Source organism: Lagenorhynchus albirostris, chromosome 16 (genome assembly GCF_949774975.1).
Source record: "Lagenorhynchus albirostris chromosome 16, mLagAlb1.1, whole genome shotgun sequence".
Classification (NCBI taxonomy): domain Eukaryota; kingdom Metazoa; phylum Chordata; class Mammalia; order Artiodactyla; family Delphinidae; genus Lagenorhynchus; species Lagenorhynchus albirostris.
Genome location: NC_083110.1, coordinates 73,387,196 through 73,412,425, shown reverse-complemented (window position 1 = coordinate 73,412,425; position 25,230 = coordinate 73,387,196). Strand labels below are relative to the sequence as shown.

Below are 25,230 nucleotides of genomic sequence, written 5' to 3'. Positions count from 1 at the left end.
TAAGCCTCATCTACAGACAGAGAACCAGTTCCTTAAGAGAACAAGGGAAAGCAGATATCCCTACTACCTATGGATCCAAAAACGCATTGCATTAGCACTAACCTCAAATCTCTGGGAGCACGTGGGCACTGGGTGGAGGGAGTCTACTCTTATGCAGAGCAAATCTGATCAGAGAACAAGTGCATCCACAGATGACGTTTCCCCAGAGGCACAAGTTTGCAAAGACGTAAGGTATTCCCCCCCAAAGATTATCTCTTATCCAGAGAAATAAAGTAGCTATACCAAGCAGAACCAGATAGTATCAGCTAAGTTGGACCCCACAGCAGAGCAACTGGATTCGGCTTGCCCAGAGGGACTTTCTAAGCCTACTGGAGTGAAGCCCTGCTACTGAGACCACCACCTTCATAAGCAGAGGGGAGTTCAAGCCACTGAAGCTTGCCATCAGACCAGCGCCGGCAAAAGGAAGAATAAAACTCCCCCCGAAAGTCAGCCTCTGTCATCTCGCCAGAAGCTTATCTGAGAAAACAAAGGGTCATCTGTATCTGTGTGCTCCAAACCGGTTCTTCCGGAAGTCATTATCTGCCTGATGATAACAGCATCTGAGCTTCCCAAGTTCCCAGGGAGTCTTGCCCAGATACCAAAGCTGGTCTTTGCAGGTAAAAGAGCCACAGTTGGACTCACTGTTAATATTTCCAATTTGATATGAAACCAGGGGATCATCCAAAAATGCCATCAGCGCCCAAGAGTATCCCTTTGGGTGATAGCAGATCCCCCAGTAAGTAATTCATACAAAGGGGAAGTTTGGAGAAAAGAATATAAACTGCCTGGTTTTTACAGAACATCCTTAGAGGAAGCAAGAAGCACATAAAATAACAATTATCAAACATTCCCAAATCCACTGCATAGACCATTCATTATATATTTGTAAACATCTCGAGAATGTCTGGGGGGACGTTTGAAGGGATATCTGAAAATAATACAAATATTTACATATTATTGGACCCTTTTTTTACCTGACAATTCCCAGCGGCAATCAAAAGAGCCTGCACACTTTATTTCAGTGTTACTCACACAAACATTCCCCCAACAAATGGTAAATTCTACCGCGCACTGAACACTATTTTATCATTTCTATCACACAGTAATTTAACGGGGCTTAGCCTATCTGCCAGTTGGAAATTGTCCCCAACTGACCACAAGGCAAGTACTAGTTTTAATGTATATTCCAAAGGTAGAAAAATAGATTAAGAGGAGGGAAAAGTGTTTTCTGTTTTCCCAAGCGCATCAGGACACACCCGAAGTTCTCCTTCCTTCTTCCCACTAAGTAACACTAGTGTTTAGTCAGAAGCTAGGAGAGGAGTCTTTTCTGCATCTGGGGGAGCTCACGGCTTGTTCTGGCGGTGTGAATAAACACTCTAGATGAATTTCGCCCCTCGTAAAGAACATGCAAGAAAGGGCATTTCTTTGTATGTGTATACCCTGGGCTGCACGGAACAGAAGTCATCTCACAGCCTCCCACCTGCCACCAATGACTCCGTATCCGGGGCAGAAATCCAGAGAGGGGCCTCCTGTTTGGAATAGCTCAGTGGGCTTTAAAAAGAAGTCAAATCCAGAAAGTTCGTGCAACTTAAATATGCAAAATGTGTCTGAAAACAGCCATGGGCACAGGAGGACAGAGAACCTGACCTCCTAATGGAGGGACAAGAGTAGATGGGGGTGCCTAGGTGACAGGAGATGACAGGAGGCTGTGAAGTGGGTCTGAGCTGGTGTTCTGGGCTTGGATCTGAAAGGCAGCGACGTGACAGGGGCCGGGAGGCGGACGGCGGGTCCCCGGGGCGCACTGGGGCTCAGACGTCTCTGAGAGAACCTGCGCCAGCGCCCCCTCCGAGACCGCTCTTTCCGGGCACCCACTGCTCGGGGCCCCACCGGGCGTTCCGCTGCTGCCCTAAGCGGATACGGACTCGGCACAGACCTCCGGGCGTATGAAGCCCGCACCCCGGGGCTGCGGCCCCGGACTTCCGAGCCTCCGCAGCAACAGTTTTCCAGCGGGAGAACTACCGCAAACGCCTCCAGGGAAAACGCTCACCCGGACCCGCGGCGCCAAAGCCAGGGACGCGCACGCGGCGGGCAATGAGCGATGCGGCTAGGAGCGAAGGCTGCAAACGTCGTGCTCGGAAGATCACACACAAGGAGAAACTTCCCGAGGACGCCAACGAGGGTCGCGTCTGCGTCCTGGGAAGCAGCCAGAATCCCCCGGCAGGTGGTGCGGAGCCGGTGAAAGGCGCAGGCGAGGGGACCCGAGCGGCAGCCGGAGCCGCTCCCCGGCGCGACGCGGGTGACGGGAACAGGTCTCAGCCTCGCGCACGCGGGTCCCTTCACGCCCAGAGTCCCAGGAAGGAGACCGGGAGGGTCTTTCTTGGTCCCCTAGGACACATCCCTAGCGCGGAGAGGGACTCTCGAATCCTGGCCCCGGCAGGACGCAAACAAACTTGGGGCGCCGAGACGCTCGGTCCGTGGATCCCCGAGTCCGGGCGCCCCCGCCCGCGGCGCGCCACTACTTACACGAAGACCCCGAAAAGCAGGGCTCGGACCCCGATCTCTATGGCCAGTTCTCGCATGGTGCGGCCGGAGCAGCTCCCGCGGCGGCTGCGGCTGGTGCTATCCGCGGCTCCCCCGCAGCTCGGCCGGCGCCGGCTCTCCAGACCCGGGGCGGCGAGGGAGGCGCGCTCCAGGCCGCGGGCGGGGGCGGGAGGAGGGGGGCGGGCGCCCGGAGGGGCGGGCGGCGAGGAGGGCTCAGCCCAAACCTCCTGCCTGAGGCCCCGCGGCTCAGGGACGCCGCGCTGGCCGCTCCCGACGCTGCCGGCCCCGAGCGGAGGACGCCTCGGGGACTTCCCGCTCCCCTGCGCCGGGCACCGCCTCCGCGTCCTGAGCCCTCGCCGTGCGCTCGCGGCCAGGCGAGGGGAAGCCCGGGGAAGCCCGGCCGCCGCCGCCGCCTCCCCTGCGCGCTCGCCGCCAGTGGGCGGCCCCTGGGCTCGGCGCCCGGGCAGCGCGCTCCCTGGGCTCTGCCTGCGGCCCGTCTCCTCGCTCGGCCTCTGACTCTCGCTCTCGGGTCTCTCGCTCCCTGGCACACGCACGCACGTGGGCAGGTAGTAGGAGAGAGCTTTGGGAATTCTCTCCGGCTCCAGACAGCCCTGGCACTCACTGTTCGTGCCAGCCAGCGCTGCCTCCCATCCGTTTTCTGCCCTTCCTACATCTTTCTAACCTGGAATCATTTCTTTTTTTCTAGGAAGTTCCCCCGAGATTACTCGCAGGCATTGCTTTGCCCTCCGGAAGAGCCAGCCACACTCCAGGGTCCTGGCACAGACTGAGCAAAGGCGAGCCTGACTCCTCGCCATGCCACCAGCGCCAGGCCAGGGGACCCCTCCCGCGCAGCCCCCAGCAGCTTTGGACCGCGCTGTGAAATAAGAGACTGGCACGGTCCCTACCCCAGCCGTCAGTGCCGCTCATCGCTGACACGGCACTGTCATCCGCACCCGAGGCAGCAGGGCCTGCAGGGAGGACCAGAAGCCTCATCCTCAGGGTTCTGAGTCAAAGGCCAGATCCTCACTGGTGACCTGAGGGTCGGGACCTCAAGCCAGAGCCCAGCGAGGGTTAGGCTTTGCTTTCCCATCACCTGTCAGGACTGTGTATATTTCTCAGAATTTGCACTTGTCTTTATTAATTTAAACCAAATGGACATTCAAGATGCAAAACTCATATTAACCATAACCATTAGGTTGTCTCTGGGGAGCCCAGATCTCTTCTGGGTTTTGTGAGCTGGGAAAATGGATTCGAATGTGGTTCCTGGGAAAGAGGACCCATAGCTCGGCCTCGGACAAGAGGGAGAGTAGGAAGAAAGAAGACCTGAGGAGGAGGCCTTAGGCATCAGCAAACAGCAAAGAGACCCTACCTCCAAAGGGACATATGATGGATCCAAGATTCCTGAGCCAAGACATCTCAGGATCTAGGAAAGAGAGGCAGACAGATGAGGAACAATCCTGGCTCTGTGTGGAAGGGACTCCATCCTGGGAGCCCCAGAGGCAGGAACTGTACCTAGTTAGCTTGTCACTGTATACACAATGCCTGGCACACTGTGCTTGGTAAGTATTCGGTGAATGAATGAATGGACTATATAAATCAGTCACGTGGGGTGTCAGATGTGGATAGAGTAGGAAGGACTTGGAGGAAGGAGGTGTGGGTCTGTCTCCTCTGTGCCTTGGGCCCTACAACTACCCTGGACACAACTGGGCTGGGTTGTGGTGTAGGAGAGCCCATAGTAACTCAGTGAACTCTAATGACCCAGATCCGAGACTGTCAGGTGGCCAGATTCCAGATGACTAACAAGAGCCCACGATATTAACACATCACTTACCTAGAAGCATCAACTGAGCACAGCCTCTGCAAAGCCATGTGTCGGGTGTTAGGATTCATAATCCAAATCTGCCCTCAAGGAGACAGGCAGACAAGGAACCATGAAGAAACATGGAGCTACGCAAAGCAGCACCAATCACAGCCCCAAAGGAGTGCTTCAGAAAACTGGATCACTCAGAGAGCAGGGTTGGAGTCATTCCTTTGGTCTGGGGGGGCCAGAGCACAAAGCCTTGGCAAGGAGAGTTGGTTCTTAAAAGGCAAAGGAAATTCCAAGTGAGGGCAAAAGCACAAGTAGGTGAAGCGGGCAGAAGGTGGAAGGGGTATGGAGGGCAGAGTGGATTGACCTCGTGGCAGAGCTGAAGGTTAAATTCATGGTGGAGACCTAATTGTGTTGGTCCTGCCCACCAGGAACTGTTATCAAGATCACAGAATTAAGGACTTCCCTGGTGGCACAGTGGTTGGGAATCCACCTGCCAATGCAGGGGACACGGGTTCGAGCCCTGGTCTGGGAGGATCCCACATGCTGTGGAGCAACTAAGCCCGTGTGCCACGGCTGCTAAGTCTGCACTCTAGAGCCCACGAGCCACAACTACTGAGCCCGCATGCCACAACTACTGAAGCCCGTGCACCTAGAGCCTGTGCTCCGCAACAAGAGAAGCCACCACAATGAGAGGTCCGCACACTGCAGCGAAGAGTAGCCCCTGCTCGACGCAACTAGAGAAGGCCCGTGTGCAGCAACGAAGACCCAATGCAACCAAAAGTAAATAAATAAAATTGATTCTTTAAAAAAAAAAAGATCACAGAATTAGAATCTTTGTGTAACATTTTCTTGATCATTTCTTGCTTGTATTAGAGATGCCTAGAGAAGGAGTTTGAAAGGGCATGTGACCTCACTGCTGCCGTCATGAAGAAGTGACTTTGAAACACAGATCTAAAGAGCTGCCCAGTTCAACTCCCCATCTGATGCTTGAACCGATTCTGTGCTCTCCCCACAGCGTGGTCATCCTGTACGTACTGGAAATCCTGCCACTGATAAAGAATTCACCCTTGAGGGAGCTTGTACCCTCTTCAGACAGCTCTGTTGAAATCTCTTCCTTAAAGGGAATCGCAACAAAACGCCGTCCTGTAACTTGTATCAATGCATTAGTCCTGCTCCGCCTGCTCCAGCCCCCTGCCTGCTAGCTGCACAGAACTGACACCGTCAGAACTTCTGGGGCGCCAAGGAACAGCTGGCTCAACCCAAATTCATTAAAAAAAAAAAAGAAGAAGAAGAATTTGAAAGTTCAGGGGAAGATCAGGCTTCAGGCACAGCTGGATTCAGGATCTAAGCAATGTCACCAGGACTTGATTCTTTCCACCTCTGCTCTGTCTGCACTGTATTGGCTTCAGTCTCGGGTTCCTGGTAGTTACAAGATGATTGCCAGAAATCCAGCTTTCCATGCTCTCAGGATCAAATTTAACGGGAAAGACCTCTATCTTGATGCCAGCAGTCCCAACAAAAGTGTCACTGAATGTCACTGGCACTGCCCAGCCCTGAAGCAATCACCATGGTCTGGGTATCATGATGGCTTGATTGTCTCAGGCCTGGGTCACATGCTTCATCCCTAAGCTGGGAGTGGAACCTTCACCCAGTGCCCCTGAGCTGAGAATGGGAGAAAGTGGACCCACAAATACAGGGCTGATGCTTTGGAGGAGGGAATATGTTGGAGGTAGAGCAAACTAACATAGGCCAGGATACCCCCCTTCCATGCCACAACCGTGCAGACTGCAGAAAACTAGCGTGCTTCCCTGAGTTCTTGTCCTGCCCCTCAGTCTTTCACCAGTAGAGGAGTTATCCACCATAAGGTTGCCCTGCCTCTGCTTTGTCATGCAGACTCACAGAACTGCCTTTAAACAAAGCTTCAATGTCACCCAGAGGCTCCTCTTCAGCTGCCCGGTCCCTTCCATCTCCACGCCTTTTGGCAACTCTGTCACCTGCTCAAATAATCCCCTTTCTTGTTTACCAAAGCCAGCTGTCAAGGTAAAGCTCTAGCCTTGTTCATCACATAAACCTGGATCAGGATATTCCATGGTGTGTCTGTCCATCTCTCTCTCTCTCTCTCACAGAGAATTTATTATTTAAGCCAGGTCCCTCTTGAAGGGCAGTCCCCATGAAAGGGACTAAAGATGCCATCCTCGGTGTCCCAAATCCCACAAAGCGGGAGGCCACTCCCATGGGTGTGGGGTGGCCAGCTCCAGCAGCTGTGTAGCTGTGAACATGTGCCTGAGAGTAGAGGCCCTCAAAGTGCCATGGTGCTGCAGCAGCACATGCATGAGTGGACAAGCGAGTGAAGTAAAAGCAGGTTACAAAGAGCAGTCCAGCCAGGTGCCCAGCTTGGCAGCCCCTGCTGGGTCTTCAGAAGACTCCCATGGAACGTGATGAGTTCTCTAGAGAAGGAAGCATGGGTCAGAGGCTCTAGCAGTCTCAGAAACATTCTATCATTAGAAATAAACACGCCAATCCCTTACCAAGATAAAGTGAGCACCATAACTGTAAAATGTGAGACTGATCTTTGAAAAATCACTTCAGAACGTAGACACTCGAATGGGTGCAGCCTCCCTCAATGCCTCCGTGGCTGCACACATTTTCAAAGTGCCACTTGGGGAAAATCTCTCGTATTTCATATTGAGCTGATGGGCATGCCAAGAAAATCACCCTCATCCCTTCGTAGTCATGCCTCTGCTGCTGGATTTTTTCTTTAAATTCCCAAATGGTATTGTCCAGTATGATGATCCCATATGGATCAGATTTTTGGCTATTTCTAAAAACCAAAGCCACTTTCAGAAAACACAAATTTGCAACCATTTCTTATAATGTCCTTTCCAAAAGTTATACTTTGTATCTCCATGATACCCACCTAGCTGCTCTAAGAGTGTGGCCTGGAGACAGGTAGCCAGCATGGTGATCCTTCCCTATGGAGACCCACACATCCAGGCTTTCCACTGTGGTTGCCTGGTATGAACCTGCTGATGTGCCTAAAACACCAGGGATCAAAAGAGGAATTTCAGAAGAGGTCATCAAGTTCAACTTGGTTCATGAATATCTTCCACAAGGGTTTCAATAAATATCTGTCTGCTTGAACACCTCAAGGGATGAGGAACTCACTCACTGCTCATTCCATCTCTGGAGAGACGTATTGTCATTGACGTTTGAGTAGAAACAGACTTGACTGTAGCCTACATCCACGGCTCCAAATTGTGCTTTGGGGACCACACAGAATATATTCGATGCCTATTCTTCTATGTTATGGCTCTTTAATTATTCTACAACTGGAAAGGAAGAGAGATAGAGATAAGAACGGAGGGAGAGACGGAGAGGAAGAGAGAGAGTAGGTCTTCTCTTTTCCAAGTTAAATATTCTCAGTTCTTTCACCTTCTGGTACTAATATTTATAAGACCTCTGAGGATATAGCACTGCAGACCCAACACTGAAGTGCATTAAGCCAAATTCCACATAATAAAAGGCAATGTTCCTACTTCCGGGAAAGGGATAAAGCACACTGAAAGTGATTTAACCCTTTAACATCTTCGGAGTAGTTGTTAGGCCATCAAAGGAGAAAATGTATGAATTAATGAAGTCTTCAGGGAAAAACATTACTTCAGTTCTTAGAAAGCTTTAAGTTAGAAACTTTCTTTTTTAGCAGGATTTTGTCTCTTATTTTCAAATTCATCATGTGAAAAGTCAGAGTAACACTACCTTTACTTTGTAAACGAAATCTTTACGTTTACTTTGTAAAAGAAATCTTTGTAAGGGAGCCATCAATAGGATTCTCATTGCCATAGATGCTCTGTCACAAATTAGAATCTTGGAGTATTAGCGCAAGGGAAAAAAATTAACGATTAAGAAGTCTTTGTTCTTAGTGCACAGCCAGTTCTGCTCCTTCGCTTGTGGGTGGTCCAGGGCCTTGCCAAGACCCGCCTCAGGGAGTCAGGGGCAGGACCCAAGTTCCCTCATTCTCAGTCCTGTGCTCTTTAATGGCACCTAGCTGCATCTTGGGTGAAATCTGATTGTTATGTTGATTTGTGTTTCCCTGATGGCTAATGATGTTGAGCATCTTTTCATGTGAGTTTTGGCCATTCTTTCATCTTCTTTTGTGAAGTATCTCTGCGTGTTTGTTGCCTATTTTTAAATTGGATTTTGGTTTTTATTATTGATTTGAAGGAGTTTTTAATATATTCTGAACCCTAATCCTTTCTTAGACATACATATTACAAATATCTCCTACCTGTGCCTTAACTTTTCATTTTCTTTACAGTACCTTTCGAAGGGCACTCATTTTTAATTTTGATGAAGTCCAACTTATCAATTTCCTCTTTTATGGTTGTTCATTTGCCTGCTCCACATCTGTGAAGATTTTCCCCTATGTTTTCTTCCAGAAGCTCTATAATGTTAGCTTTCACATTTAGGTCTATGTTATGTCTCAAATTAATTTTTGCATGTGGTATAAAGTAGGGGCTGAGGTTCTTTTTTTATAAGGATATCCGGTTACTCAGCATTCCTTGTTAAGAATACTATCTTTTCAGGTTGAATTACCTTGACAGCTTTGTCAAAAACTGACAATTTGTATTGGTCCCCTCGAATCTTTTCATTTTATCCACCCATCTCTTCAGGGTCCTGCTCTGTGCTAGCCAACACCAGGGGACTTGTACCAATGTTCATTACAGCTTTATGCATGAGAACCAAATATTGGAACCGGCCAAATGTTTATTAACAGGAAATGGATAAATGGTGGCATATTCATACAATGAAATACCACTAAGTGATAAAAAGGAATGAGCTACTGATACATGCAAACACATGAATAAATCTGAAAAACATATTCTGAGCAAAAGAAACCAGACATAGGGGCTTCCCTGGTGGCGCAGTGGTTGAGAGTCCGCCTGCCGATGCAGCGGACACAGGTTCGTGCCCCGGTCCGGGAAGATCCCACGTGCCGCGGAGCGGCTAGGCCCGTGAGCCATGGCCACTGAGCCTGCGCGTCCGGAGCCTGTGCTCCGCAACGGGAGAGGCCACAACGGTGGGAGGCCCGCGTACCACAAGAAAAAAAGAGAAACCAGACATAAAAGAGAACATACCATATGATTCTATTTATATGAGCCTCTAGAACAGGCAAACTGGGCTATGGTGATAGAGAGGGAAACGGTGGTTTCCTCTGGGTGGCGACAAGCAAGTGGCACAGGGGAGCTTCCTGAGGTATTAGAAGTATTCTAGCTTAATTGGGATGCTGGTTCCATGGGTACATACATTTGTTAGCATTCATCCAACTGTAAATCTATGTATTTAATTGTGTGTAAGTTATATCCTAACTTTTTTTAAAAAGAGGGAAAACAAAGGAAAAAATTAGGTCACGGGACGCGGAGAAAATTCTCTGTGGGATCCCCCAAGCAAACAATGCCAACTCCTCAGTTTGTCCAAGTATTCTGACTGCAGTGGGGTCAGACGCACTCAGCACAACTGCCATGGTTGTCTTTCAGAGACCCAAATGAAAAGGTCTGCTTTTTCATATGTCAATTTGCTGTTTACAACACACACTCCCATGCATTACCTCCTTTGATCCTCACCACAAGATCACACGTGGAAGAAAAGTTTTTATTACTATTATTATTATCTCCACCACTTTTTTTAGAAGATAAAGCTTGTGGTTATGTGGCTCACCCAGACCACCTAGATGGTCAGCTGTAGAGCCGAACTAAAGGACAAGTCTTCCAGTAACAGGCTCCGTGTCCTTTCCAGCATGCCAAGGCCCCTGGCCCTCACCATCCAAGTGGGGATTGATGGGATGCTGGGAGAGCAGAAATGGAACACAGGACCGGTGCCTGGCAAAGGCAGGAAGGCTGCCTGGGGCAGGATATTGGAGAGTGAGCAGAGGGGTTGACGATAGGCAGGAAGGGGTGACAAGGCCCACCTTCACCTGCTCCGTAGTTTGGCATGTATGTCCTCAGAGAACCTTAAACACACCAGGAACTCAGAACATGCCTGTAACTGAAACTACTTCACCAAATCTTCCAGGCCAGCAGGGTGAATCAATTATGATTCCTCTAGTAGCAACTGATAGAAAACCCAACTCAAATTGACCTGGACGATGACCAGAGGGGAATGCTGGGTTCAGGCTGTCTTTTGCACATCACTCAATATTACTTCCCTGTTGTCTTCATACTCAGATCTGTTCTCTCCTTGCTGGGCAGCTCCATCTTACAGCCTCCTAGGTTCAAGTTCAGCAAAGAAAAAAAATATGGGTGTGTGTATTTGTTTTCCAATAGTTCTTGCCAAAGTCCTGAGATTTGCTCTGATTAGACCAGCTTGGGTCATGGGTCCATGATGGTGGGGGACTATGCTTGGGGACTATGCTTGCGATAACTCTGGGTCATAAACCCATCTCTTAAACCAAGAGGAACAAGAGTGGAAAACGGGTAGAACCTTGAGCTAAAGTCAGTTACTATGGCCAAAGAAGGGTGAATGGATATGGAGAAGGCAAATTTCAAATACCCACCATGCAATAAGATGCCCACCACATAGATCTCACTAGAAGGTAATCTCCAATAGGACAGGATGTTTTCCATGTTCACTGCTATGTCCCCTAGAAAAATACTTGGCACATAGTAGGTACTCAGTAAATAGTGATATTTATCATACAAATGAATAAATGAGTGAAACTCAAGCTTTCAGAGAAGCTGCTAAGTATGGTATCACACGGTTTGGTTTTGCTCATCACTTCCTTGGCCCAAACTAGGATTTCAGGAAAGAGCTGGGTGCAGAGCCACCTTCAGCAGCTATGCCTGTTTGTGTGACGTCCATCTGCCTGAAAGTCCATTTGCCACTTGAGCTTAAAGCAGACAACACGTGTCTTTTCTATCATGGTGCAAGTGACATTGATGAGTTTCACAAGTTAATATACATATTAAGACTGCATCTTGGAGCCCAATTTCTAAAGAAATCTTTCCACCCTTTGTGTCCTTCATTCTTCCTCAAAGAGCTTAAGGAGACCCTACTGCAAGGGGATAATGTGTATAGAGCAGCAGTGGACAGATATGCACACATCTTGGCACAGGGGCCCCAAACAGCACTTCCAGTGACCAACAGCACAGGCTTCTGGATTTCCAAAAGCTATTACCCTGTAGATGTACAGCCTTTGCAGAGATGGAACTGGGAATAAAGGTTGCGTTACCTGACTTGCTACTCACCAACTTCTCCAAATATGGCTCCCAAGGCCATGGAGTTCTCTAATCATAATGTATGGGATTTCAAGGATAACATGAAGACCCCATATTGTTTGTAAAGTTTGGAATATGTGTTTATTTTTCTGAAAAGAGCGTCCATAATTTTTATCTGATTCTCGGAAAGCTTCATAGGAAAAAAAATTCAAGAACCTCTGCTTTAGTAATTATCAGATCAAATCACCTAGGACCCTGGTAAGCTGTGATCAGCAGCAACTCCAGCCCTGTGCCCCAGAGGCATTAAACAGCTTCTTTTTTAATGATTCCAATTGGATAACAAAGATTTCCTCTCATGGTCAGACTTGGAATCAGGTCCACCTGGGCATCTGATGTACCCAACCTACATTTGGATAGGTTGAGGGCCCCTGAACGTGAGGAAAGAGGAGTGAAGTGGCCTGGGGTGGAGCTGTGTATTCCATCCAGGGTGTCCCTGAAGGCTGACATTTCGAAACTTCTATAACTAGGGCTCTCTTCCCAAAAGGCATGACCCACTTTCGCAGGACAGGTGTCCTCAGGGCTTTGTCCTGTGCCATCCACACTTTCTTGCCTAACCCTCTCCATTAAGACCTTACAGGCATTTATACAAGATTCCCAAGACTGGGTCAGGATAAGGAAAACCAGTCCAAAAGAACTGGCATTTGATGACCGGCTGCCAATGACCACTTTCTGGAAGTCTCTTGACTCAGGGATAGTGGATGTCTCTCGTCTTTCTACCCAGCATCAATCTGTCCTTCTTACGCTAACAGTCCTTCATTTTTTTCTAGGGACAACTGTGGTGTAAGAGCCTAAAATTAAGATCCAATATTATGTGCTGTCTGGACATCTGGTGAAACCAGGAGGGCTTCAAACGGCCTAATTGCTAATTTCCCTCTCTGCTCTGCTCTTGTGGATAAGGCCCCTAGACAATGACCACCCTGTCACTCAGGAACCAGGCACAGTTTCTGCTTATCCCAAGTGCCAGGTTTCAGTTCCCTACCAACCTGCAAAGTTATTCAGAGAGGCCAATCACATCTTCCCATGGAAACTGGGGGTCACTCCAATTGTTCATGCTATTCCTGGGTGCAACCCTCATGTAGTCCTGTGTGTCATGCAGTGTCCTCCTTCCTGGGACTATGAGTGCATGTCACTACTAAACCACTGTCTACCTCACCTATCCAGTGCCAGGGGTCATGTGTCCTATGTTGGCCATCCCTATAACCCCAGGTCAGGAACCCCTCCCTCACCAAAGAGGGGAATAGGAGGTGATTAAGACAATCAGCATCTCCACCCTCACATCTGTGCTTCCGGTAAAGCTGACCTCACCCTGGCCTCAAAGATGTGCATTTGACTCAGGCCTGGCCAATCAGAGTATACATTCTTTCGGCCACAGTGATTGGTCAGGGATGGACACATGACCTGGTTAGAACCAATGAGATACAATGCAACATCTCCTCCCACTGCTGAGAAAGGCACTTCTCTTCTTGCTTCAACTTAGACCTTGGAGGAGGTGGGACTAGAGCTGGCCCCTTTCACCACAAAGATCCTGAGAATTACGCTAGTATGGAGGAGAAAAGGGATAAGATTTAGAGAGATCAGGCCCCATTGACATTGTAAGAGGCCCTGGGGGAAGTCAGGTCTAAAGCTACTAATACTTGGACTTTCCAGTTCTCTAAGCCACAGCATTCCTGGTTTTGGTTAAGACAGTGATTAGGATTTTTTTCTGTCATCAAGACCTAATTGAATCATTAAAATCTCTTATATCAATCACAGAGTGTTTGCCAAATATCTACCATGTGCCAAGCACTGTTGAGGGATATGTGGGGGACAAAGAGGTACAGGGGCTACAGAAGTTTAGTGAGCAACATCAACTCCCATGAAGCAAAAAGCCAATGACTAAGGGTTACAGTCAATGGCACCAGCACTAGCAAGGATAGTTGAGAGTGGCCATTCTGTCCATCCATCAGCCGTAGAATAAAATTCCATTCCAGAATGATTCTCCCTCTCTCCTTAGCCTCTAGCGATCCACGTGCATGACCAGGAATTGTCAGCAAGGGACAGTAGGGGAGAGTGATATCACCAGGACAAAACTGGCCCCTTTCCACTTTACCTGAAGCTCACCTCCTTATTCAGTTCACAGGTCTGTTTTATAACTTTCCAGGACACAAGATGTTCTGACACTTGAGTAGTAAGTGATATTCACAAGATATTTTCCCCTTCTCCATGCCAAGGGTGCTAATGAGAATGGGTGCCGTATCTCCCCTCTTCCCAACCTTTGTCCAAGTAGTAAGGTAACAGCCTTCCCTCCCTTTTTAAGTTCATCATCAGTAGATCTAGACGACAACAACATCCTTAATCTACACAGAGAGAAAGCAAAATAGAGATGCCAACAACCCAGAAGAGTTTCTTTGGTTTTGTCCTGGTGAGTTGAAGCACAAGGTTAATAATACGACAAAGTCTCAGTGGTCCCACAAGGCAGGGCAGCCAGATATCCCTTTAATCACTATTAACAATATTAACAAAGTGAAGGATAAAAACTATATGATCATCTCAACAGATGCAGAAAAAGCTTTCAACAAAATTCAACACCCATTTATGATAAAAACTCTCCAGAAACTAGGCATAGAGGGAACCTACCTCAACATAATGAAGGCCTTATATGACAAACCCATAGCCAACATCATTCTCAATGGTGAAAAACTGAAAGCATTTCCTCTAAAATCAGGAAAAAGAAAAGGTTGCCCACTCTTACCACTATTATTCAACATAGTTTTGGAAGTTTTAGCCACAGCAATCAGAGAAGAAAAAGAAATAAAAGGAATCCAAATCAGAAAAGAAGGAGTAAAGCTGTCACTGTATGCAGATGACATGATACAATACATAGAGAATCCTAAAGATGCTACCAGAAAACGACTAGAGCTAATCAAAGAATTTGGTAGAGTAGCAGGACACAAAATTAATGCACAGAAATCTCTTGTATTCCTATACACTAATGATGAAAAATCTGAAAGAGAAATTAAGGAAACACTCCCATTTACCACTGCAACAAAAAGAATAAAATACCTAGGAATAAACCTACCTAAGGAGGCAAAAGACCTGTATGCAGAAAACTGTAAGACACTGATGAAAGAAATTAAAGATGATACAAACAGATGGAGAGATATATCATGTTCTTCGGTTGGAAGACTCAACACTGTGAAAATGACTATACTACCCAAAGCAATCTACAGATTCAATGCAATCCCTATTAAATTACCAATGTCATTTTATACAGAACTAGAACAAAAAATTTCACAATTTGTATGGAAACACAAAAGACCCTGAATAGCCAAAGCAATCTTGAGAAAGAAAAACGGATCTGGAAGAATCAGGCTCCCTGACTTCAGACTATACTACAAACCTACAGTAATCAAGACAGTATGGTACTGGCACAAAAACAGAAATATAGATCAATGGAACAGGATAGAAATCCTACAGATAAACCCACGCACATATGGTCACCTTATCTTTGATAAAGGAGGCAAGAATATACAATGGAGAAAAGACAGACTCTTCAATAAGTGGTGCTGGGAAAACTGGACAACTACATGTAAAAGAATGAAATTGGAACACTCCCTAACACCATACACAAAATAAACTCAAAATGGATTAAAGACCTAAACGTAAGGCCAGACACTATAAAACTCTTAGAGGAAAACACAGGCAGAACACTCTATGACACAAATCACAGCAAGATCCTTTTTGACCTACCTCCTAGAGAAATGGAAATAAAAACAAAAATAAACAAATGGGACCTAATGAAACTTCAAAGATTTTGCACAGCAAAGGAAACCATAAATAAGAAAAAAGACAACCCTCAGAATGGGAGAAAATATTTGCAAGCAAAGCAACTGACAAAGGATTAATCTCCAAAATACACAAGCAGCTCATGCAACGCAGTATCAAAAAAACAAACAACCCAATCCAAAAATGGGCAGAAGATCTAAATAGACATTTCTCCAAAGAAGATACACAGATTGCCAGCAAACACATGAAAAGATGCCCAACATCACTAATCATTAGAGAAATGCAAATCAAAACTACAGTGAGGTATCACCTCACACCGGTCAGAATGGCCATCATCAAAAAATCTACAAACAATGAATGCTGGAGAGGGTGTGGAGAAAAAGGGAACCCTCTTGCACTGTTGGTGGGAATGTAAATTGATACAGCCACTATGGAGAACAGTATGAAGGTTCCTTAAAAAACTAAAAATAGAACTACCATATGACCCAGTAATCCCACTACTGGGACTATACCCTGAGGAAACCATAATTCAAAAAGAGTCATGTACCACAATGTTCATTGCAGCTCTATTTACAATAGCCAGGACATGGAAGCAACCTAAGTGTCCATCGACAGATGAATGGATAAAGAAGATGTGGCACATATATACAATGGAATATTACCCAGCCATAAAAAGAAACGAAATTGAGTTATTTGTAGTGAGGTGGATGGACTTAGAGTCTGTCCTACAGAGTGAAGTAAGTCAGAAAGAGAAAAACAAATACCGTATGCTAACACATATATATGGAATCTAAAAAAAAAAAAAAGGTTCTGATGAACCTAGGGGCAGGACAGGAATAAAGACGCAGATGTAGAGCATGGACTTGAGGACGGGGGAGGGAGGGTAAGCTGGGATGAAGTGAGAGAGTAGCACTAACATATATACACTACCAAATGTAAAATAGCTAGTGGGAAGCAGCTGCATAGCACAGGGAAATCAGCTCCTTTGAGACCACCTAGAGGGGTGGGATAGGGAGAGTGGGAGGGAGACGCAAGAGGAAGGGGATATGGGGATACACACATGCATATAGCTGATTCACTTTGTTATACGGCAGAAACTAACACAACATTGTAAAGCAATTATACTCCAATAAAGATGTTAAAAAAAAAAAAAAAACAGGACCTAAGGATGCTATGTGGTTTCTGAAAGACTTCCAATAAGAATCATGAGCGTTGTCCAGGTTTGTGCTTCAAAGAGGCTATTTCAATGATCTGGATTATCCGTGCCCTGGCAGAGCTGGGTTCCCCATTGCAAAAGTTCTAAGCCAGTGAGATGAGTTTGGAAAAGACGGAGAGAAATGGCTGAAGGGCCACGGGGATCATTTTGGGAGGAAGATTGTGCAGCCTCTGGGGTGTAATCGAGGCCACACTCCAGGAGCAGGAGGGCTGCCAGGACAGGTGCAGCAGCATCTTAGCTGACAGCTCCCACCATCGTGGCGGGGTGGGGACGAAAGGCTGGTTTTAGGGAGAACCTGCAAGACCAGATTAAATTAAGGGGGGAGCAGCATGAAGAGGAGGCACCCCCTTTTATCCTCAAAGCCCTTTTCAAAAACTGAATTTGAAAACAGTCTGACCTCCCGGGAAGTGCCGCAGGGGAGCACTTCTGCCAGCCAGTTTTAAAGGGAGGAGTGAGGCAGAGGCACCCTGAAGGGGCCAGAACCAAGAGAGCGGCATCTTTAAAGCAGCTGCTCTCGTGTGACCACCCACCACTGCTCCCAAGAGGTCAAGGACTTTGAAAACTGCCTTCAAAGGGAATAGACTGACGACCATTCCCCACATTCTCCTTGTGGGGAAAAATGTGAGAACTTCTAAATTGACAGACTGCATGAGCAAACTCAGCCTCCTGAGAAATTAGGAAGAGCGTGGCCAGTGATTCCGGGATTTCAGCCATTCACTCCGTGTACCTCAAGCTGAGTGTCACTCAAGCAGCTGCAGCCTTGCCAGTTCTGGAATATCAGACCAGACTTGCCAGGGGGAGGTGGAAAAGGGTCACTGCTTTTTATTATTAAAATCCCCTGCTGGAAGACTTGTACACCAATGTTTATATCAGCATTATTGACAACAGCCAAAAGACGGAAACACCTCAAGTGTCCACAGATGAATGGATAAACCAAGTGTGATTATACATAAAATGGAATATTATTCAGCCTTAAGAAAGAAAGAAAGGCTGACACTTGCTACAACATGGACGAATCTTGAGGACATTATGCTAAGTGGAATAAGCCAAAATAAGAAGACAAGCATATGATTCCACTTCCAATACGAGGTACCAGGAGTCGTCAAATTCACGGGGAGGAGAGTAGCATTGTCTCGGGGTGGGGAGAGAAATCAAACGTTAGGGTTTAATGGGTATGGAGTTTTGGTTTGGGAGGATGAAAACATTCTGGAGATGGATGTTGGTGATGGTTATATAACAATGAGAATGCACTGACTGTCACAAAACTGTACACTTAAAAATGGTTTAAATGGTAAATTTTATGTTACACCTATTTTACCACAGTGAAAAAAAAAATCCCCTGCTGGAAGAATTTCCCATCTTGGTGTTTTTCCATCAACGAAAGAACCATGCACAGCAATGATTCACAGCATCTCTGAAACCTAATACTGTTTACCATTTTGTTCTCATTTCCATTCTCATCTGTGTTTTCAATTCCTCTTTTCTGTGCCTGACAATGTGTTCCTTTTTGGCAACTGACTTTTTCTAAATTGCAAGCGCCATGGAGTACACTTTCCACTGGATGTAAACAAACAAACACCTGGGTTGTAATATCCTAACACTCCAGGCTTCCTACTTCAATACTTTGGCACAGAAACTCATATTGGGTTAAACTTTTTAATATAGGATAATAAAAGCATGAAAGCTCTGATATTTTCTTTTTTTTTTTCTTTTGGCTAAAGATTTTAGGCACCCAGAACTTTCTGCTTAATAACCTAAGAGCAATTTATCTAATTTTTCATAATATGCAAGGAATGAAAAGGTCAAATGGAGAAAGTAACTTAATGTTTTCAAAGCTCTCTGCACTTTATAAATTCATCCTTCATTTTAATGCCATCACTCGTATCTATCTGGCAGCATTTTTTCACTTTCTTCCTTTCAAAGGGGACGTGGTGCCAGCAAAAAAATTACACAGAAAATTCTAAAACAATAAAGACAAAGGAACATCCCCCTTTAAGAGGAGACAGAAGGGAATTCCCTAGCAGTCCAGTGGTTAGGACTCCGTTCTTTCACTGCCGAGGGCCCGGGTTCGATCCCTGGTCGGGGAACTAAGATCCCGAAAGCCACAGGGTGCGGCCAAAAACAAAAGAGACAGAAGCAGGATTTCCAGAAGTATCAGAATCACAAATGTGCTGATTAAAGATGCAGATGCCCTACTGAATGAGAATCTCTGGGAACACTGGCTCTGGATCCACTTTTATTAAACAAGGTCCCTGGTAACTAAGGGAAGCCTGGACTAAAGCAAGATGGTGGACAAGACACAGTTGGGTTTTGGCCAGGAGGGCTGCATGTCCAAAGGCTGGCTAATGAGGAGCAGACATGTGGACCCAGGGCCTGTCTGGCTCCACAGTACCCCCCTGACCTGGGTGCCCATCCCATGTGTCTCATAGCCCCAACACCTCCACTTCCAGTATCCTGAGACACTCCCATTGGTTGGTTTTGAGTGGACAGTGGACCACTGCTCCCTCAGGACCCTTAGTTAATGAGGACAAAAGAGTAATGGCCAGTCTGGGCAGGAGCCTCAGCTGCCCTCCTTCAGCCTCCCTGACTGGTCTCACCACTGTGGGCATTGCCCTGACCAGAGCTGCTGCCAGGCCACACTTCATTCAACCTGAGCTCCCATCTGGGCCTGCTGGAGCGGCTGGACCAGGGTGAGCAAAAGGATCTTTGTCTTAAGTATTAAGTCTCAACTATTGCTGTGGCTACCTTGCATTTGCGATGCCTGGCGTGGGCTGAGAGGGGCATGGCAGCATCCGGTTCCTAGCACACCCTCTCTGCCCTCTAATTGCTTTAAGACAATATTTTTCATACCTCTGTGAATTATCTACTCACGTATTTATTTACAAGTACTTATATAGCACTTTCGATGTTCCAGACAATCTTCTAAGTGCTTTATAAATATTAACTCATTCAATTCTTATAAAAACACTGAAGCAGAGACTATTTACCCTTGTTAAAAACTGGGGTAACTGAAGCACAGAGAGGTTCAGAAATTTGCCCACAGTTGGTAACTGGTGGAACCAGTTAAAGCCAAGGCAGTCTGTCTTCACAATCTGTGCCAAGCTGTTTAAATAAGGTATACATGAGTTAAAAATAAAATAAAGCACTTCAATAAAAACAAACAGTGTGTTAAGTTCTGGTTACTATTCCCTGTCTTGAGGCTTTGTTGAAAGAGGAAATTAAAGAGCATTTTTGAGAGGTGTTAAAGGAAAAAGCACAAAACTAAAGCTCTCTCATTGATATCACTGGAACAGAGAGCGAACTGTAAAACAAGTAACTTTCTCATTGTGTGGGTCACAGTGCTATTTAATGCCACCAAGGGCACAGTTTATGGCACCTTTTAGGGAAACAACCTGCTGATAAATCATTGGTTTGTACTTAGCCCACCTGTGAACGCCAGAGAGCAGTTTCTTTTCTTATAGTTTAAACGTCTTCTTCATAACTATGCATGCTGTGGATTCACTGACAAGACCTTATCTTTTTTGTGCAAACTGACATCTTCGCCCTAGTCGCGTGATCAGAATCTCTGCAAGTTGAGTCTAAATTGACAATGCTTTTATAGTTGAACATTTCCAATCAATGCACAGCCATCAGTTGGTCTAGGACAGTGGTTCTCAACACGTGGTCTCTGAGCCAGCAGGAACAGCATCACCTGAGAACTTGTTAGAAGTACAGATTCTCTGGCCCACCCCAGACCTACTGAATCAAAAACTGTGGAATAGAGCCCCATGTTCTGTGTTTTAACTAGTCCTCCCAATTTGAGAAAACTGGTCTAGAAAAATAATTACCAAATATCATGCATACTTTAATAAAAAATTCATGTCAATTTCTTACCACGAGTTAGGTTTCTAAGAGCTTATCTGATATTAAATACTGGCTCTACATTTTACTGCCTATGTGGTTTTAGGCAAGTCATGTAACCTCTGTAAATCTCAGTTTCCTTTTCTGCAAATCCGAATAATGAGACGATATATAGGATGTTACCTGGGAAAAAATGCAACCAGAATGCTGACAGCACATAGAATATGACAAATGCTCAAGATATGTTTGTGTTGGTATTATTACTGTTAGCATCCTTACGGGTGCAATAGCATTTGTTAAGGAATATTTTCAAAGGAGAAGGATTGTGCTATGGGTGAGAATTCTCAGAGAGCATCCAGGCAAAGGCTGTAGACAGATTCCATCTTGTTCAAAATATGTGCCTGCCTGGCCGAACTCTTCTTCCCACTGGCCTGATATCAGCCTAAAGCATCAGCATCCCTGACTCTGAAGATCCCTAGAATGCAGAGATGGTCCTTTCAGTAGACAGTTCTAGCCAGACTCTTCTCTACCAAGGAAGTATTTGAAAACAGTGGGTGGGGAGGGCCATGGGCTGCGAGAGGAACAGGGTGGACAGGGATGGGGACGAAGAGGAAGGTGGGACCATCTTGGGCAGAGCCCAGTTCTTCCCCTCCCCCACTCCTCCGAGGCCCCTCACCTCTGTCTTCCTGCAGCCACCGTGGCCTGCCTTTAAAATGTGCTACTCTCCTGTCCCTGGACACAAACCTTTCCCTCAAACCCTCCCACACAGGCAGCAATTTTCCAACCAAAACTGTACTAAATCCCAAGGAGAGAGAAGGAGGTGGGGAAGGAAAATAAACATGAAGATATCAGAGAAACAAATACAAACCCCAGAAAACCAGTGGTGCTCACCAAGGACGGGGGTCTGATCCTACAACAACACCTCCACAAGTACCTGTGGATTGATTCTTCCCATTAAACTGGAATCACGGGCCCATCCCAAGGGAAGTGCCACCATCCAAGGGGAGCCCACGTTGGTGTGCAGGCTTCTGCTGTCGTGTCTGAATTGCTAGCCCTAACTTACATCTCTTCGTTCTTCCCACTTGCTCCTTTTGGGCTAAGTTCAACCAACAGCAAGGAAGGTCAGGACATTTGCTGACCAACAGCAGATAAGGTCAGCAAGTTAGGTCAGAGGTGAGTTGACCCACAGCTGAAGGATGAGAAATAATCCATCAGATGAAGGACAGTAATAATAACGACAGCTGAGCACCTACGATGTGCCAGGAACTACGCTGAACACGTTACATCCACCCCGTCAGTGAAGCCTCCTAACAAATAGACAAAGGCAACAATAACAAGAGCTATTGTGATCGACTGAGCACTCACCATGTACCAAGCACTGGCCCAGGCACTTGACATATCTTCATGAATTTAATTCTTTTTTTTTTTTTTTTCAGTACGCGGGCCCCTCACTGCTGTGGCCTCTCCCGTCGCGGAGCACAGGCTCTGGACGCGCAGGCTCAGTGGCCATGGCTCACGGGCCCAGCCGCTCCGTGGCATGTGGGATCTTCCCGGACCGGGGCACGAACCCGTGTCCCCTGCCTCGGCAGGCGGACTCTCAACCACTGTGCCGGGCAGCCCTGAGTTTAATTCTTATTACAACTGTATAAGCTATAGACCATTACTATGCCCATTTTGCAGATGAGGAATTTGAGACAGCAAGAAATTAAGAACTGGAGCCGAAGTCACACAGCAGTAAATAGCAGAAGCTGGAGCTGAACCCAGGGACTGACCAGAAAATCCACCGTCCCAAGCACTGAGTTTCCAGGAAGAGGGAGCAGCAGCCATCCAGGGAGAGCCGGGAGTGGTGCTGGCTGGCAGGTTCACTAAGTGCTGGGAAAGTGGTTTTAGCTTCACGAAATGATTTGCGTGAGATGAAGAAAGGCTGTGGAACCTGGGCCCACAGCACGTGCAGAAAAAAGAAAACAGTCTCAGATGAAAACAAAAGAATTGAGAGTGAAGAAGATGAGCTGCTCTCTCAGTAGCTACATCAATCAAGGGTTTCGGTAAAGAAGAGGAAACCAAAGTTCTTAGCAGCAATTCTTTGAATGGATTTTATAACATCGACAGAAAAGACAACCAGACTCAAAAAACAAAAATAAGCATGAACAAATGAGATCCAAGCAGCAAGGAATACACGGTGCCCACACACCAAAGAACAATCGATTAGGACTCTATCCCTGGACCCTCAGCTGCACACTGTTGGCTCTGAGTCACTTCCCAGTGTCCCTCCATTGGTGTATCATACTCTCAGGTAGGGCATCAGAGTGGCTGAGTCTGGACCAGGGACAAACCCTCGTTCAGCTTCTAGAATCTCTGGCAGAATCTTCTCTGCCACCAAGACGCACACAACACAGGATGCCCTTCCTTTTCCTCCCAAATCCACGCCGTCCACAACGGCTGCCGAGGTCGACTTGCACAGACCCGCCCCGTGCCAGGTCGACAGAGATCGTGAAGATCAGCGAGCCCAGAATGAAAACAGCTGGCGAGGGGTCCAAGACAGAAGCAAACCAGCATGTGCCTCCTCAGGGGATGGTTCGGCTTTAATGATTCAGACTGCCCTTGAAGCCTTCTTCCTTGGTGCCAGTGTCAACAGCCTTGTGAAAAGGCCCCCTCTACGCAGGAGGGCTTGAGACTTGAGGTTCCAATGCCCTCCAGGTGACAAGGTCCTTATCACAAGTGATGGCCGTGCAGTGGCCAAGGACGATGATCAAATGCTTCTGGAGGCAGTGGGCTGGAAACGTCTCCCCCTGATGACTGCCTTGGGCCCACCGCTCTTCTCTGTGACCAATGATCAGAGGAACTGCAGCGGGAAAGTGACCTCTAGAGGGGGAAGTTCATGGCCATCTGCTGAGCTCCTATCAACAGAAGGAGTCACCATGACCGTGGAATTTTTTTTCCATCTGTGCAAAGGCTGGCACTGCATCCAAATTCCCCTGCCTCTGCGTGTGCCAACCTGAAAACCATGAACTCTATTGCACAGTGATGAGCTTTCCAAACTCCCAGAGCTCCCGTTGTTGGAGATTCCTCTTTTTGCTGATTTCCAGCTTGACACTGCAGGGTCAGACAGCGAATCATTAAGCAGGACTGATGCACACGCCACATGCCTAACAGATATGGCAACGGAAATCAAGGCACAAACATGCATATGGTGGGGAGAGAACAATCACCACCAAGAATGGAACCAAACAGCTGACTGAGGATGACAGCAAAAGAAAACTCTTAATAGGGACATTAATTTCAAAGGAAAAACTTCCGGAAGATTACAAACGCAATCATTTGATTTAACCATCTGCATTTGAACAGCTATGCATGAGTAATGCATTTAAACATTTATAAAATTAAGATGCTAAAATTAATGTTTAGCTATTATGGAAGTGCTTATAATTGACTGATGCTCGTTTCAAACAGTCAGTGAAACAAAGAGAGCGAGGAAGATTAGAGGAAAACTTTGGGAGCTGTGAGCCCCCTTGTGGCCACAAAGCACAATGCAGCCAAGGCCTGCATCCCCACCCCAAGCCCTTGGTCCTAGAGGAGAGCTGGGGGCCAGAGTGTTGAGTTTAAGGCCTGACTCCTTCACCAGGCCAGGACCTCTGATTCTAAGGAGACTGCTGGGCAGTAAGCAAATGCCCTTCCTTCTTTCTGGTACCATCAAGGACATTAGGAGAGGGCCCAAACCTCCCCACACCTCCACTGTTACCTGGTAACAGCACCTTATGATCATGGAACCTAGAGTTGCATTGATAGACAGTATCATTTGATCTGTAAAGAAAGCACCATCATTCCCGCAGGTGCTGAAACTGAGGCTCCAGAAGACGATGTGACTTGCCCGAGGCCTTTTATTCTTCCGACCTGATTTTTTTGAAATTAATTTATTAATTCATTTATTTTTGGCTGTGTTGGGTCTTCATTGTTGCGCATAGGCTTTCTCCAGTTGCAGCGAGCGGGGGCTACTCTTCGTTGCAGTACACGGGCTTCTCATTGCAGTGGCTTCTCTTGTTGCAGAGCACGGGCTCCAGGTGTGTGGGCTCAGCAGTTGTGGCTCGCAGGCTCTAGAGCGCAGGCTCAGCAGTTGTGGCGCACAGGCTTTGTTGCTCCGTGGCACGTGGGATCTTCCCGGACCAGGGCTCGAACCCGTGTCCCCTGCACTGGCAGGCAGATTCTTAACCACTGTGCCACCAGGGAAGTCCCCTGACCTGATTTTAAATAGTCACCTGACTCTAAATGTCTTCCCTAACTGCCCTGAATAAAGTCACCCTAGCACCACCCACACCAGCTACTGTCAAACACTCCAACCTCTTTGCCTCCATTTTTCCAAATGGGGGTAAATTATCCCATCCACATCCTGGTCACCCGTTGGCTATATGCCGCCCACACTAGAGTGGAAACCCCGGTGGGTCCAGATCTGTCTCATTCACCTGTGTGCCAGGGGGTACCCGAGGAAACATGAGTGATGTGATTAGTAAGGCATGTGCTGAAAGACAAGCACAGACCAGCGGACTCCAGACTCAGTGGAGAAACACACTCTCCCTCAGAGCTTGTTGGCTCGGTGCCAGCTCCTGGACACCCCACTGGGGGTCAGCCTGCAGACCCCTCAGGTTCCATGTGTACAAGGTTAAACTCTGCCCTTTGTCGCGCAAACTCAGTCCTCCTCCTTTACCCCACGTCTCAGGTTGGAGGCATCGCTCTCCACCCAGCTGTACAAGCAA

General features: G+C 47.1%; 1 protein-coding gene across 7 annotated transcripts in view; it reads right to left on the bottom strand.

Annotated features, from left to right (window-relative positions):
- PLPP4 (phospholipid phosphatase 4) overlaps positions 1–25,230 on the bottom strand; it is a 459,170-nt gene that overhangs the window by 188,092 nt on the left and 245,848 nt on the right. For all 7 annotated transcript variants that reach the window (XM_060125674.1, XM_060125667.1, XM_060125670.1 and 4 more), the window contains exon 1: positions 2,563–2,728. In XM_060125674.1, coding sequence (XP_059981657.1) covers positions 2,563–2,618 — 56 coding nt within the window. In that variant the 5' untranslated portion in view covers positions 2,619–2,728. Of the gene's footprint in view, positions 1–2,562 lie in introns of those variants that run through there.